This window comes from Pelophylax lessonae (assembly GCF_965119305.1).
Source record: "Pelophylax lessonae genome assembly, chromosome: 5".
NCBI classification, from domain to species: Eukaryota; Metazoa; Chordata; class Amphibia; order Anura; family Ranidae; genus Pelophylax; species Pelophylax lessonae.
The window spans coordinates 55,383,264-55,398,344 of record NC_138772.1 but is presented as its reverse complement, the minus strand read 5'-3'; the positions used below and the strand labels follow the sequence as shown (position 1 = coordinate 55,398,344).

General features: G+C 41.6%; 1 protein-coding gene across 1 annotated transcript in view; it reads right to left on the bottom strand.

Moving 5' to 3' along the window:
• Nucleotides 1-1,221: 1,221 nt before the first annotated feature.
• The window catches only part of RBM48 (RNA binding motif protein 48), a 28,340-nt gene continuing 14,480 nt past the window's right edge, over nucleotides 1,222-15,081 (bottom strand). The window contains exons 3-5 of the mRNA XM_082257419.1: nucleotides 12,972-13,117; nucleotides 2,754-3,493; nucleotides 1,222-1,394 (exon numbers count right to left, since the gene is read on the bottom strand). Of these exons, the coding sequence (XP_082113545.1) occupies nucleotides 1,305-1,394; nucleotides 2,754-3,493; nucleotides 12,972-13,117 (976 nt within the window). The 3' untranslated portion in view covers nucleotides 1,222-1,304. The remainder of the gene's footprint in view (nucleotides 1,395-2,753; nucleotides 3,494-12,971; nucleotides 13,118-15,081) is intronic.

The window sequence follows — 15,081 nt, the reverse complement described above, 5'->3', positions numbered from 1 at the left end:
TAAATGTTGGGTTGTCCCCAGGAAAAGTAATAGAGGGGAACTCTTCTAATAGAGATACTAGTTTCAGTGACCTGGGGGTCCCCAAAATAAATTCCCCAAACCACTTCCTGCAAACTGACGTACCTGTACGTCGGCCTGAAGAAGTGGTTGTACCGGGGTGATGCCTGCGGCTAGAGGCCTTACCCCTGTACCATTTTTTTTTTGGCTTTCTGGAGATAACCACGTAGCCATTATCCCAGCGAGCTTGCGCACCAAAGAAAAGGCATACGTAAGTCGCGCCCGCAAATGTAAACGGTGTTCAAACCACACGTGAGGTATCGCCGCGATCCTCAGATCGAGAGCAATAATTCTACAAAAAGACCTATGTAACTGGTAACCATTAACATTTTTAAAGCGTCGCCTATGGAGATTTTTTAAGTACCGTAGTTTGTCGCCATTCCACGAGTGTGCACAATTTTAAACCGTAACACGTTCGGTATCTATTTACTCGGCCTGCCAATCTTTCACAATATATATAAAAAAATTGGGCCAACTTTACTGTTTAGTTGTTTTTAAATTCAGTGAAGTGTATTTTTTCTTTCCACAAAAATTGCGTTTGAAAGATCGCTACGCAAATACCTCATGACAAAAAATATTGCAGTGACCGCTATTTTATTCTCGAGTCTTTGCTAAAAAAATATATATAAATGTTAGGAGATATATAATGTAAGGGGGTTCTAAGTAATTTTCTTTAGCAAAAAATACGGATTTTAAACTTGTAAACGACATATAGGCTTGGTCCTAAAGTGGTTATTTTGCAGAGATTTCTTCTCACTTCCTGTTTGGCTATGGGACAGGAAGTGAGGCTAAATCTCCGCAATGGGACACAGTTGGTGAACAAAAAAAAAAAATCTGACGAGGGTTATAACCCTCCCTTACTCTATCCAAAGTGAAAAAAAAAAAAAAAGAAGTGCTGCCTATATTTCTACTTTAATCTAGAAGATGTATTCATCAAGTGAAATCAGAGCTCCTGCTGTTTAAGGCCACCAACTAAGGTTGTATTAAAGCCAAGGGATTGGAATGACAGCCAGACAACCTGCATTTTCATAAAGAGGATCCAGCAGTGACAGCCTACATACCTCTATTAGTACACATTTCCATTTACCAAGAGAAAAAAAAAACAAATACCATTCCACAATGTTTGTATAAAAATACTTTGTTGCATATTTAATATATATTTTTCTGAACGGAGAATGTTCATTGTGTTTTTCAATAAAAAAAGGTAATAAATATGAGAGCTGGGTGTGGTGTGTAGAATAATGGGATTAAATTCTTCTTCTCTGTTTGAGGGGCGGAGCAGCTGGTGGATCTTCGGTGGGGGGCTCGGTTCTGGTTGGGGTGTAGGATGCAGAAACCTATGGAGACAGACTCATCCGATCAACACAGCTGAAGAAAAAACATTAAAGTTGAACCCCACCCTCCCCTCCTTGCTTGCACAGATTAACCTCCTGTACTAAAATAGCTTACTCTGATTTCACTGCACACTGTGAGCTTCTTACAACTTCCTGTTGTGTCACTAGGGCAGGAAGTGATGCAAAATATCCCCCAATGGGACAGAACTAGCAAAAGAAAAAAAAAAAAAGGCTCTAAATCAGTGTTTCTCAACCTTTTTTTTTTTAACTTGTAGGAACCCTTGGCCAAAAAGTTTGAGATCTCAGGAACCCCTGAAAAACATTTTACCATCTACAGTTTACGGAATATTGGATGTGATCAGTGAGCTGTAGATCTAGTAATTAAACAAAAGCAGAGCAGCACAGGGAAGCTGCTATTGCAACATGCCTTTTCTCCTTGACCCCTGCTCGCCCTCCTCTCGTATACCTCAGGTGATATCACATACAAGAGCCTGGGACAGACAGAAGAGGAGGACCTGTGGGGAACAGTTATTAACAGTATGGTACCCTGCACCACTATGCAAATCCATAGTCAATATTGTAGTGAAGGTATATCTGCCCAATGTTTTCAGTATGCACGAATAGCATGCATTGATACCTGATGCCTCCTCTGTAGTTGCGAGTCATGGCTGAATTAGGAGAATACATCCTGTGTATGGCAGCAGTGAATGCAGACTGCAAAGAGGGCCAGCTAAAGGCAGGGGCACGTGGCTGGATGAGATTGAATGTAGCAGGGGGTGAAGTCATAATAGCTTTATGTACAGTTATTGCATAATATAAAACGAATATGATCTCACCTACGTGTGTGCTCCGCATCACTGCTGCCATACACTGGATGTCACCTCCTACTTTAGCTATGTGCTCACTCTCTGCTAAACTCCCAGTCTGTATTCACTGCTGCCTTGTACACACAATACTCCGGCTCTTTGCCCCCCTCTGCATCACACTGCTGCTGTACACAGACTCATCACGGGACCTCGCCTCCTTATTCAGCCATGGGTTCCCTCTCTGTGCTCCACGCTGCCATTGGAAGTCCCCTCCTCCTTTACCTCCACCTCTCTGCACTACTACTGCTGGCACCTCCATCTGAGTTCACAGGAGCCGGAAATACAGCAGAGGCATCGGGTATCAATTTGCGCTGACAGTACTGACTGTCAGCACGCATTAAGAATAACACTGGAGACAACATTGGTCGGTATACCCCTGGGGACCTCTCGCGAAACCCTACCCTGGTTGAGAATACGATTCCACAATATAAAATAATACATGTCCAACATGGGATCATATATAAACACAGAACCCTGAAAGCCCCTGTTTACTTACCTCTTGCAGTTTTGTTCTAATTAGGTCAGCAGAGATATTGAGGGAATCATCAGTCATGTCTAATTTTGGAATTTCTGGCAGTTTTGGTCCAATGACAATCTCCTGAGATTCCGGAGGTAATACAGCCAGCCTTGTCCTCTCCTCCCTTCTCCTCTGTCTCTCCTGAAGCTGGGTCGTCCTTGGCATGAACCTGGCAGAACTCACAATGTTGGGTTGTCCTTGTGCCGGACCAATTGTCTTTTCTGTATGAGGAGCCCTGTCATTGGGTTTATTTCTGGAAACCCAGGATAAGGAATGTGATGGAGGGTTGTACTCGGGTCTGTGGTCTGGGGTCACCGACGGTGGAAGATTGTGCTCATGTCTGTAGTCTGAGGTCACCGACGGTGGAGAATTGTACTCATGTCTGTAGTATGGGGTCACTGACGGTGGAAGATTGTACTCATGTTTGTAGTCTGGGGTCACTGACGGTGGAGGATTGTACGCATGTCTGTAGTCTGGGGTCACTGACGGTGGAGGATTGTACGCATGTCTGTAGTCTGGGGTCACTGACGGTGGAGGATTATACCCATGTCTGTAATCTGGGGTCACTGACGGTGGAAGAGCACAGAACGGAGCAGGGCAGTCACCGGACTGTACAGGTGTGTGATAGGAGGAGGTATGAGCACAGTTCACAGCTGACTGTACAGGAATTAAAGTGGAAGTTTCAGGTACTTTCTGTTTTTTGTTGGCAAATTGATGATCTTTGAGGGGAAAAAAAGTGAAAAAAAAATACGGTATTAAAATACACCATAGTTAAGGAAAAACATTTGGTTGTGTCAATATTAAAATCACATTTAGGGCTCAGTCACATGGGCATACCTATCCATACACCTTTGCAAATTTGCCTGCAAGAGATGTACAGGTGTTCCGCACATCCCTGTCTCATTGATGTTGCACTGCTTTAAGCAAATATTTTGAAAGAGAAACCCCCTTAGGTTTGTGGGACTTTAAGGGTAACAGTAAAGGCTCTCATAAGAGAAGTTTTAACGTGAAGTAATTATAAAATTATTTATTTTGTAAGGTTGTGGTTGTAACAGACAATCATCATAAACTGTACATGTTTAGGTCATAGAATCGAAAAAGCATGAATGATACAATACAGTTGTAGGTACATAGCAGAGTCCAACGCGTTTCAAACTGTTTGTTTTAGTACATAAATCTTCCTCAGGGAGTCTGCATATGTTCCTGAAATACATGGTCAAATGTAAGTTCCAAGAAACAGAATATATATAAACATTTTACAGTGAAAAGTTTTTTACATGTAAAAAGTATTATTAGCATCTGCGACCACATGTTGCCCTTAAAGAGGTCCTGGAAAGCCTCTTGCTAGTCCAGGATACTCCTAGAGAGGAAACCTACTCCCAAAGATTGAAAAGGAAAAAGGAAAAAGGGGGGAAGGGGGAAGAAGAGGAAAGGGGAGGGGACAGAAAGAAAGGGGAGGGAAAGGGGGGGAAAAAGGAAAAGAAAAAGAAAAGAAAAAGGGGAAGGATGAAAGGACCCCTTGTGTTAAAAAGACATACCTGCAAAACAGTAGAGCCCAAAAGAAGGTTCCCCTTCGGGGGGATTGAAACTCCCATGCGTTGAGAGCTAGAGTCAGGTATAAAGATTTATTTTGTATCTGAAACAGTGAGTATATTTACAACTGTCAGAGATCCAGGGTTAATGTAAGTATGTATATAAACATTATTACAGAAAATATTCATGTAAAATTCACCTGTTATGATGATTTTCATGTAGACATATAAAGAGGGGAAAAAAGAGAAAACGAAACCAGGAAAAATAGGGAAAAAAGGGAAAAAGGCTAATTTTTCCCAGGAAAGTATTATCTTCCGATGTATATATCTCTTGGATTTATTGAAGTGGGACCCTATCAGGGGAAAAGGAGATATATCTTTTCAGCTTTGGTAGATCAAGATAATGTATATATTATATTAAGTAATGTGATTAAAATAGCTCTTACCTCACTAATTTATTGGAGGGTGTGGGGTATCCCATCAGTTTCCAGGGGTTTTGGGGAGACCTATATCTTCCCACTGGGAATATAAGTCCTTGCCTGAAAGGTATAGGACAGGGATAATATGCCTATATAGGTATACATTTTGCATATCTTATTATTGGTTAAGAGTAGGTATTCCACCTGAGACGATCATACCGTTCTGATTGAAGCCTGTCGTCACCGTATCCAATGAGGACAGCAACATATCATCCTATGAGATATAGGATGTGATCTAAAATTACTCGTCCTATGGATCCTGATAGTCACATAGAGAGAAAAATAAGATAAAACCCTCTTGTAATAAGTTGCCATCATAGTTAAGAAAAGAGTTTTTAGTTATATAGGTCTCCTCCAGAGTACTCACTGTTATGTATAGATATCGGAGCGATAGGCGTTCGGTGTTGCATCGGAGAGATAGCTCTCCGTTCTGGCTCTCGGCGTCCCCTTAAGTACCCAAGTGTCCAGAGTCTCGTGGTGATTCCCGCGGGAGCTTTGTAAATAGTTACGTCATATCCGTCTTTTACCACCGGAAGTTCCCCGGACTGGCGGTGACATCACATCCGCCCAAATCAAAGGCTCCGACGTGTGTCATTTCCGCCTGAAATGCCCGGAGATTATTCCGCTGGACTGGCGGTGACGTCATATCCGCCCTTTTCTCTAATAGACTCCGCTAATATGTCCGCCTAAGTTGTAGCGGTATAGTCATGCGGTAGATACATAGAGGGGGGATAATTTTAATTAAATTTAATTTTTAATTGAAAGTGAAATAGACTTATGAATGGGATAAATAATACCTATCTATATTGTATATAGAGACTGCTAGTGGACACTTGTTTTAAAGAAAGGGGAAATCTGTAGAAGATAACGCCCCAGGCACGGGTGATGCGTATATCCCCTGGAAAAGATTGACCAGGGGTTTCAGGATGAGACATATGGAGCATAGCAACCAAATGTTAACATCCCGGAAACGCTCGTTTCTCCAGATGTTTGAGGGGCCTATTGATGGTCCCCATAGGAGATGTCTCACCCGTGCCGGGCTCTCATTTGCAGGGGAGCCCCCCGAGGGGAAAGAAAAAAAGGATGATATAAATGCCAAGTTGGTGTCAATTACATGGACAGGGATACACGTTGGCTGGTAGGCCTACACAATGGGAAGAAAAAAAGAGATAACAGAATCTAGGAAAGGGGGGGTTTTTCAAAAAGAGGGAAAGGAAAAACCTCTGGTGCACAGGAGAGGGGGGGCAGGAGGGGCAAAAATTCCCCAATCAGGGGATATTTGCACAGAGAAGACCCAAAACCGGTCTGTAGTTGTAAATCCACCCACCCAGAGTTGACCTGTGACCAAAGGAAAAGATGTTAGTCGCAGAATGCATCACATATTTATTTTGGACAGTTTAAATGTATATCCAATTTAGGATATATTAGTATATTATAATGTTGATGATTTTGTGACCCACTTAGAGATCTGATATCTCATAAAGTTTGGTATCTTAGTACTATCACATAATCACGATGGGGGGAGGGGGGGGAAAAGAGGGGGAGGGTTTTACAATGTAGTAATGGTCCTAGTTTGAATAAGGAAAAGGTATTTGAGATCTAAGTGAGAAATTTATCCACATTTATATGAAGTGTGGAGTATATTTCCCAAGGGAAAAGGGGACATAGAGAGTGAGGACCCTCAGTCTGTTTTCCCCGAGGAAAATCCCTCTAGAAAAGGCCTATAACTTTCCGCCTCATTTAGGCCAGGGGGGGTGGTTGCCGCAAGCCTAGCAATCCAGCGCATTTCCCGCTGGAGTAGCTGCTTGTTCCAATCACCCCCCCTGGCCGGTATATGTACCCTTTCAAGGGCATAAAAAGTTACCTTGGGGGTCCTGTATTTGTGCGTAATTGCCATATGCCTACCGAGTGGTAGATAGAGGTCTCCAATATTGAGACTCTGCATATGCTTATTGATGCGTTTTCCTAGTTCTTGCTTGGTCTTCCCGACATAGAAGGCCTTACATTCGCAGCGCATCAAATACACGACCCCCTTAGTTTTACAATTTACAAAATGTCTGGGTTGAAAAATTTCACCATTGGGCAGTGTGGTTGTTTTGCATCTGACTATCACTTTGCATTGATCACATCTACCACAGGGGAATGTGCCTTTTTGTTGACATGGGTCCTCTCTATTGGGGCCTTTGTACTCACTTTGTACTAGAGTATCTTTTATAGAGGTGGCTCTTCTGTATGTGATGGCTGGGGCTGGTGTCACTATATGTTGGAGGATAGGATCCTCCCTGAGTATAGCCCAGTGTTTTTTTAGAATTCCATAAATATTCTCATGTTCAGTTGAATAATTTAAAATTATTCTTGGTGGATTCCTGGAGGGTATTTCTTCCTGTTTCTGAGGTTTGAACAGTAAGTCCTGTCTTTTTAGGATTTGTACTTTGTTGTAATTTTTCCTGAGACATGATCTGGAATATCCCCTTTCTAAGAGTCTCTGTGTCAATTTATTTGCCTTTTCTTTGAAGTTTTTCTCAGAGGAACAATTTCTTTTAATTCTTAAATATTGTGAGTATGGAATAGATCTCTTAAGGGGTTGAGGATGAAAACTTTCTGCATGAAGCAGTGTATTGCCAGCTGTGGCTTTTCTGAATAAAGTGGTTGATAGTTGACCATCATCCTCTTTGATGATGGTAATATCAAGGAAGTCCACAGATTTAAAGTCATACTTCATAGTGAAAAATAAGTTCATATTATTCTCATTCAGTTTAGTAAGACACTCTTTAAGTAAATCCACCGGGCCATCCCATACCATGAAGATGTCGTCGATGTATCTCTGCCACAAAAGAAAGTGGCAAGAGTACATCGACAAGTCTTCATTGGTAATGATTTTATGCTCCCACTCCCCCAGGTACAGGTTCGCGTAGGATGGGGCACAGCAAGTCCCCATTGCTACTCCCTGTACCTGGAGGTAGTGGGAGCCTTGAAAAGAGAACACATTGTGTTCTAAGATAAATTTCAACAAATCCACAATAAATTTATTGTAGTTTGGTTCTTGTTGTCCCCTTTGTAGCAGAATATTTTTGATGGCCAAAAGGCCTTTGTCATGTGGTATAGAATTATAGAGGCATTCTGCATCTATGGTTACTAGAATAGCGTTCAACGGAATGGTAACATTTTCTATAATTTGAAGCATATGAATAGTGTCTTTAGTGTAGGATGTTAAGCCAATTACATGGGGTTTGAGGTGGGCGTCCACAACACGGCTGGCAGTTTCTGTTATACTACCGTTACCCGATATTATGGGGCGGCCGGGTGGATCTCTCAGGTTTTTATGGACTTTAGGTAAACAGTAGAATGTGGGAGTACGTGGATGTGATATCCTCATGTACTCCCACATCTCTGTAGTAATGGTGCCAGTAGTTCTGGCTTCATCAATGATAGCATAGTATTCTTTATTGAATTGTTGGACTATAGAGGCAGAAATTTTTTGATAACACGTTGTGTTGTTTAGAAGTTTATAACACATCTTCTCATAATCCACATTGTTCATTAGAACAATGTTCCCCCCCTTATCACTTGGTTTTAAGGTGATGTTATTATCTTTTTGGAGGGTTTTAAGGGCTTTACGTTGGTTTGGGAGGAGGTTATCTATAGTAGGGTTGACGTTTAGTTTGTTGATATCTTTTGAGACTTGTCTAACAAACAAAGCTATTGTGGGATTTTGATTTAATTGAGGAAATTTTGGAGATTTTTTCTTGAATTTTTTAGTTGGAGCTGGATCCTTTTTTTGTGTTTGTATGGATTCCTCATCAGAAGAACTGCTGAGGTTTTCCCAAATTTCTTGGTCATCGTAACCACTCTCCTGTAACAATATATTTAAGTCCCTGAGGGCTCGATATTCTGCCGCTTTTAATTTGGAGTCAGGTCTCTGCATTTTATCCGCTTGTTTGAAAAATTTGCTTTTGAAAAAAATATCCCTTGCAAAAAGATTAATGTCTTTAATGACACTAAATTTATCTGTTTTCTGACTTGGGCAGAAAGATAATCCTAAATTAAGTAAATCCTCCTCCTCCTGGGTTAAAATATGAGAAGAGAGGTTTATAATGGTTAATCGATTTTGTCGGTTATCTTTACTGCAAAGGAGTCCATGCTGGCTTGTGTTTTGACTGCCAGTCGCGTGTGAGGCTTCCCTAAAAAAATCCCCTTATTTACCGTGCCTTGAGTTTTATTGCCTGTCGTCCCTTCAAGTTGTGATCCGCTAGGATCTTGATTCTCGTTAGGGCCACTCATATTTTCACTAGTTGTAGCGTCGTTATTTCTAGATTGTGATGCTTGTCCTCGTGGTGTGTTGGTTTTAGTCTTAGTTTTATCTTTGTTTTTTCTCATTTGTGGATAGTCCGCTCGAGGACGACCACGTGAGTTAGATTGAGAGGAATTAGAGGCAGATGAGTCAGAGGAATGATAGTCACTCCTCTTGTATTCATTTCTGCGTCTTATATTCCGTTGTCCTGAATTCCATTTATACGCTTTACCTTCATTAAAGGCTATCCGATCTCTCCAGTATTTTTTCTCCTTTCTTTGTAATATTATTCTGTTATAGTCCTCCAGGTAAGTTTTTAGTTTTACCTCTTGTTCTATATAAAGAGGAGATGTTTTTAAAGGAGTAAGTTGTTTATTAATGGTAGAAACCTCTGATTCTATATGTTTCAATTGTTTTAAATATTCCGTTTGGAGAAGAACCATTAAATTTCTTGAGCATTCATTAAGAATTCTCTCCCAATCTTGTTTCAATTCCTGCGAAATATTTTCCAACGTTGGGAAGATCTGAATCCTCAATCCTAGAGGATTCAGACCTTCCTTCACATATTTATCGAATGTTTTAATATGCCAGTGTAGCGCTGACTTTTTTTCTAAAAATCTCTTTAGAGTAGAAAATAGAGTGTAGATGTCTGATTCTATTTGTTCCTTTTATTGGAATTTACTCTCAATACCTGACATTAACTCCTCCCATCCATCCCCCTGAAACCCTCCCATCTCGAAGATGCGGTATAGAGCAGGCTATATAGATAGCCTGATAGAGGGTATATAGGGGAAATCTATTGTGGAAACTATTTCCCGCCTTAGCCCTTTTAATATGTAAGAAAACTAGTAAATTAATTAATCTCAAAAAAGTGGGTTACCAGGTAGTTATCTAAAAAGATGGGGGTTTTGGGTCTTCTCTGTGCAAATATCCCCTGATTGGGGAATTTTTGCCCCTCCTGCCCCCCCTCTCCTGTGCACCAGAGGTTTTTCCTTTCCCTCTTTTTTTAAAAAAACCCCCCCTTTCCTAGATTCTGTTATCTCTTTTTTTCTTCCCATTGTGTAGGCCTACCAGCCAACGTGTATCCCTGTCCATGTAATTGACACCAACTTGGCATTTATATCATCCTTTTTTTCTTTCCCCTCTGGGGGCTCCCCTGCAAATGAGAGCCCGGCACGGGTGAGACATCTCCTATGGGGACCATCAATAGGCCCCTCAAACATCTGGAGAAACGAGCGTTTCCGGGATGTTAACATTTGGTTGCTATGCTCCATATGTCTCATCCTGAAACCCCTGGTCAATCTTTTCCAGGGGATATACGCATCACCCGTGCCTGGGGCGTTATCTTCTACAGATTTCCCCTTTCTTTAAAACAAGTGTCCACTAGCAGTCTCTATATACAATATAGATATTATTTATCCCATTCATAAGTCTATTTCACTTTCAATTAAAAATTAAATTTAATTAAAATTATCCCCCCTCTATGTATCTACCGCATGACTATACCGCTACAACTTAGGCGGACATATTAGCGGAGTCTATTAGAGAAAAGGGCGGATATGACGTCACCGCCAGTCCAGCGGAATAATCTCCGGGCATTTCAGGCGGAAATGACACACGTCGGAGCCTTTGATTTGGGCGGATGTGATGTCACCGCCAGTCCGGGGAACTTCCGGTGGTAAAAGACGGATATGACGTAACTATTTACAAAGCTCCCGCGGGAATCACCACGAGACTCTGGACACTTGGGTACTTAAGGGGACGCCGAGAGCCAGAACGGAGAGCTATCTCTCCGATGCAACACCGAACGCCTATCGCTCCGATATCTATACATAACAGTGAGTACTCTGGAGGAGACCTATATAACTAAAAACTCTTTTCTTAACTATGATGGCAACTTATTACAAGAGGGTTTTATCTTATTTTTCTCTCTATGTGACTATCAGGATCCATAGGACGAGTAATTTTAGATCACATCCTATATCTCATAGGATGATATGTTGCTGTCCTCATTGGATACGGTGACGACAGGCTTCAATCAGAACGGTATGATCGTCTCAGGTGGAATACCTACTCTTAACCAATAATAAGATATGCAAAATGTATACCTATATAGGCATATTATCCCTGTCCTATACCTTTCAGGCAAGGACTTATATTCCCAGTGGGAAGATATAGGTCTCCCCAAAACCCCTGGAAACTGATGGGATACCCCACACCCTCCAATAAATTAGTGAGGTAAGAGCTATTTTAATCACATTACTTAATATAATATATACATTATCTTGATCTACCAAAGCTGAAAAGATATATCTCCTTTTCCCCTGATAGGGTCCCACTTCAATAAATCCAAGAGATATATACATCGGAAGATAATACTTTCCTGGGAAAAATTAGCCTTTTTCCCTTTTTTCCCTATTTTTCCTGGTTTCGTTTTCTCTTTTTTCCCCTCTTTATATGTCTACATGAAAATCATCATAACAGGTGAATTTTACATGAATATTTTCTGTAATAATGTTTATATACATACTTACATTAACCCTGGATCTCTGACAGTTGTAAATATACTCACTGTTTCAGATACAAAATAAATCTTTATACCTGACTCTAGCTCTCAACGCATGGGAGTTTCAATCCCCCCGAAGGGGAACCTTCTTTTGGGCTCTACTGTTTTGCAGGTATGTCTTTTTAACACAAGGGGTCCTTTCATCCTTCCCCTTTTTCTTTTCTTTTTCTTTTCCTTTTTCCCCCCCTTTCCCTCCCCTTTCTTTCTGTCCCCTCCCCTTTCCTCTTCTTCCCCCTTCCCCCCTTTTTCCTTTTTCCTTTTCAATCTTTGGGAGTAGGTTTCCTCTCTAGGAGTATCCTGGACTAGCAAGAGGCTTTCCAGGACCTCTTTAAGGGCAACATGTGGTCGCAGATGCTAATAATACTTTTTACATGTAAAAAAACTTTTCACTGTAAAATGTTTATATATATTCTGTTTCTTGGAACTTACATTTGACCATGTATTTCAGGAACATATGCAGACTCCCTGAGGAAGATTTATGTACTAAAACAAACAGTTTGAAACGCGTTGGACTCTGCTATGTACCTACAACTGTATTGTATCATTCATGCTTTTTCGATTCTATGACCTAAACATGTACAGTTTATGATGATTGTCTGTTACAACCACAACCTTACAAAATAAATAATTTTATAATTACTTCACGTTAAAACTTCTCTTATGAGAGCCTTTACTGTTACCCTTAAAGTCCCACAAACCTAAGGGGGTTTCTCTTTCAATTTATGACGGGATTATGGTAACCAATTACCTGGTAGCTATCTATACTATTTTACACTTTAAGCAAATATTTTTACTGAATGACAGTGTGTATTGTGATTCGCTGTGAGTGGACACAGCTAATCACACGGTACAAATGAGATGTGATTGGCACTGTCTGTACCATGTGATCACTGTGACCAATCACATCTAACAACACAATTGTACACAATGAATGTCATGAAAGGAAGCCATTAATTGTTCACAACTGTCATGGTATCTATGATTGGTCACAGCAATCACATGGTACCGGCAGCGGGCTGGTACACAGATCAGTCATCCACTCTGTCTGTTCACAACTGTCATGGTATCTATGATTGGTCACAGCAATCACATGGTACCCGCAGCGGGCTGGTACACAGATCAGTCATCCACTCTGTCTGGTGGACACAGCAAGTGACAGATCGCACCAGAGCGTGGCCTGTTCTTGGGAGATCATATGATGTCCTTCCAAAACAATCGGGTTCCCTCCCGAGTGTCATTTTACAATGGCCAGGATGGGAAGCAGTTAAGAGATATACAAAAAGACAAAATGTTTTCAATGAAAGGGATAGGTAATGCTGTATAACCAACCTTTGTCAGACGTGGCCCGTGCCACATACCGCCTCCTCTCTTGCAGCTTTTCTCGGGTCTCCTGAACGCCCTCAAACTCTGGCGCATAGCAAACATGAAGGAGCCCACCAAAAAAACTGCGTTCATCTAGTTTCCGCTTGGCAACTCTGTAAAATTACAAGACGAAAAAAAAGAATTGGCCATTGGCTTCTTAGAAATCTTGGCTACATCAAGAGTAAGCTCTCTGCTAGAATTCCATACACTGTTCCTGTCTGCATGGGAGTTTTGGGTGTCTCCATCTACCTTTGTGTGTTCCAACAAAAACAAATGAAAATCCAACATAGATGGTGTGAATCCAAATCATACAGTGCCTAGAAAAAGTATTCATAATTTTCCACAACCAAAAAACATAAAATGTATTTTATGTGATAGACACTTTGCCCATTCTTCTTTGCAAAACAGCTCAAGCTGTCAGATTAGATGGAGAGCGTCTGAACAGCAATTTTCAAGTTTTGCCACAGGTTCGCAATTGGATTTAGGTTTGGACTTTGACTGGGCCATTCTAACACATGAATAAGCTTTGATCTAAACCATTCCATTGTACCTCTGGCTGTATGTTTAGGGTCGTTGTCCTGCTGGAAGGTGAACCTCCACCCCAGTCTCAAGTCTTTTGTAGACTCTAACAGGTTTTCTTCTAAGATTGCCCTGTATTTGGCTCCATCCACCTTCCCATCAACTCTGACCAGCTTCCCTGTCCCTGCTGAAGAAAAGCATGGTGTGTTCAGGGTGATGTGCAGTGTTAGTTTTCTGCCACACATAGCATTTTGCTTTTAGGCCCAAAAGTTCAATTTCGGTCTCATCTGACCAGAGCCCCTTCTTTCACATGTTTGCAAGAAGCCATGTGGGGGATTCAGCAAACATGACTTCCTATGGCTCTCTTTCAACAATGGCTTTCTTCTTGCCACTCTTCCATAAAGGCCAGATTTGTGGAATGCACAACTACGGCCCCTTTCACACACTGTCCGTCGGACGGACTTTGTTTATCTCAGCGGGGATAGATTCACCGATCCCCCGCTGAGCAGGAGGATGACAGCTGTTCTCCGCGATGTGTGTGGAGACACAGCTGTCAGTTCCCAAAAGCAACTCTATGGGGCAATCGGATGGGAACGCACCGTCGGCCCGTTCTCATCCGATTCGCTGGACGGATGGAAAATAGGGTTTCCATCCGTCCAGATTTCACGGATCGGATGTCAGCGGACATGTCTCCGCTGACATCCGATGCCCCATAGGGATGCATGGGGGGACCGTTCAGATCCGCCAAAAAAACTGACAGGTGGATCTGAACGGTCCGCCTGTGTGAAAGGGGCCTAACAGTTGTCCTGTGGACAGATTCTCCCACCTGAGCTGTGGATCTCTGCGGCTTTTCCAGAGTTCCCATGGGCCTCTTGGCTGCTTCTCTGATGAATGCTCTCCTAGCCCGGCCTGTCAGTTTAGGCGGACGGCCATGTCTTGGTAGGTTTGCAGTTGTACCATACTCTTTCCATTTGTGGATAATGGATTGATCAGTGCTCCGTGAGATGTTCAAAGCTTGGGATTTTTTTTTTATAACCTAACCCTGCTTTAAACTTCTCCACAACTTTATCCCTGACCTGTCTGGTGTGTTCCTTGGCCTTTATGGTGCGGTTTGTTCACTAAGGTTCTTGAACAAACCTCTGAGGGCTTCACAGAACAGCTGTATTTATACTGAGATTAAATAACACACAGATGGACTCTATTTACTAACTAGGTGACTTCTAAAGGCAGTTGGTTCCACTAGATTTTAGTTAGGGGTAGCAGAGGAAAGGGGGCTGAATACAAATGCATGCCACACTTTTCACATATATATTTGGAAAAAAAAAATTGAAAACTATTTATTATTTTCCTTCCACTTCACAATTATGTGCCACTTTGTGTTGGTCTATCTATCACATGAAATACATTTATGTTTTTGGTTGCAATATGACAAAATGTGGAAAATTTCAAGGGGCATGAATACTTTTTCAAAGCAATGTAATGGGCATGGCAGGTTTGCAGAGATCTCACTAATAGATCCTCCGAGTGATCCAAGAAAGTTTAACGTTCCTACTGAAAA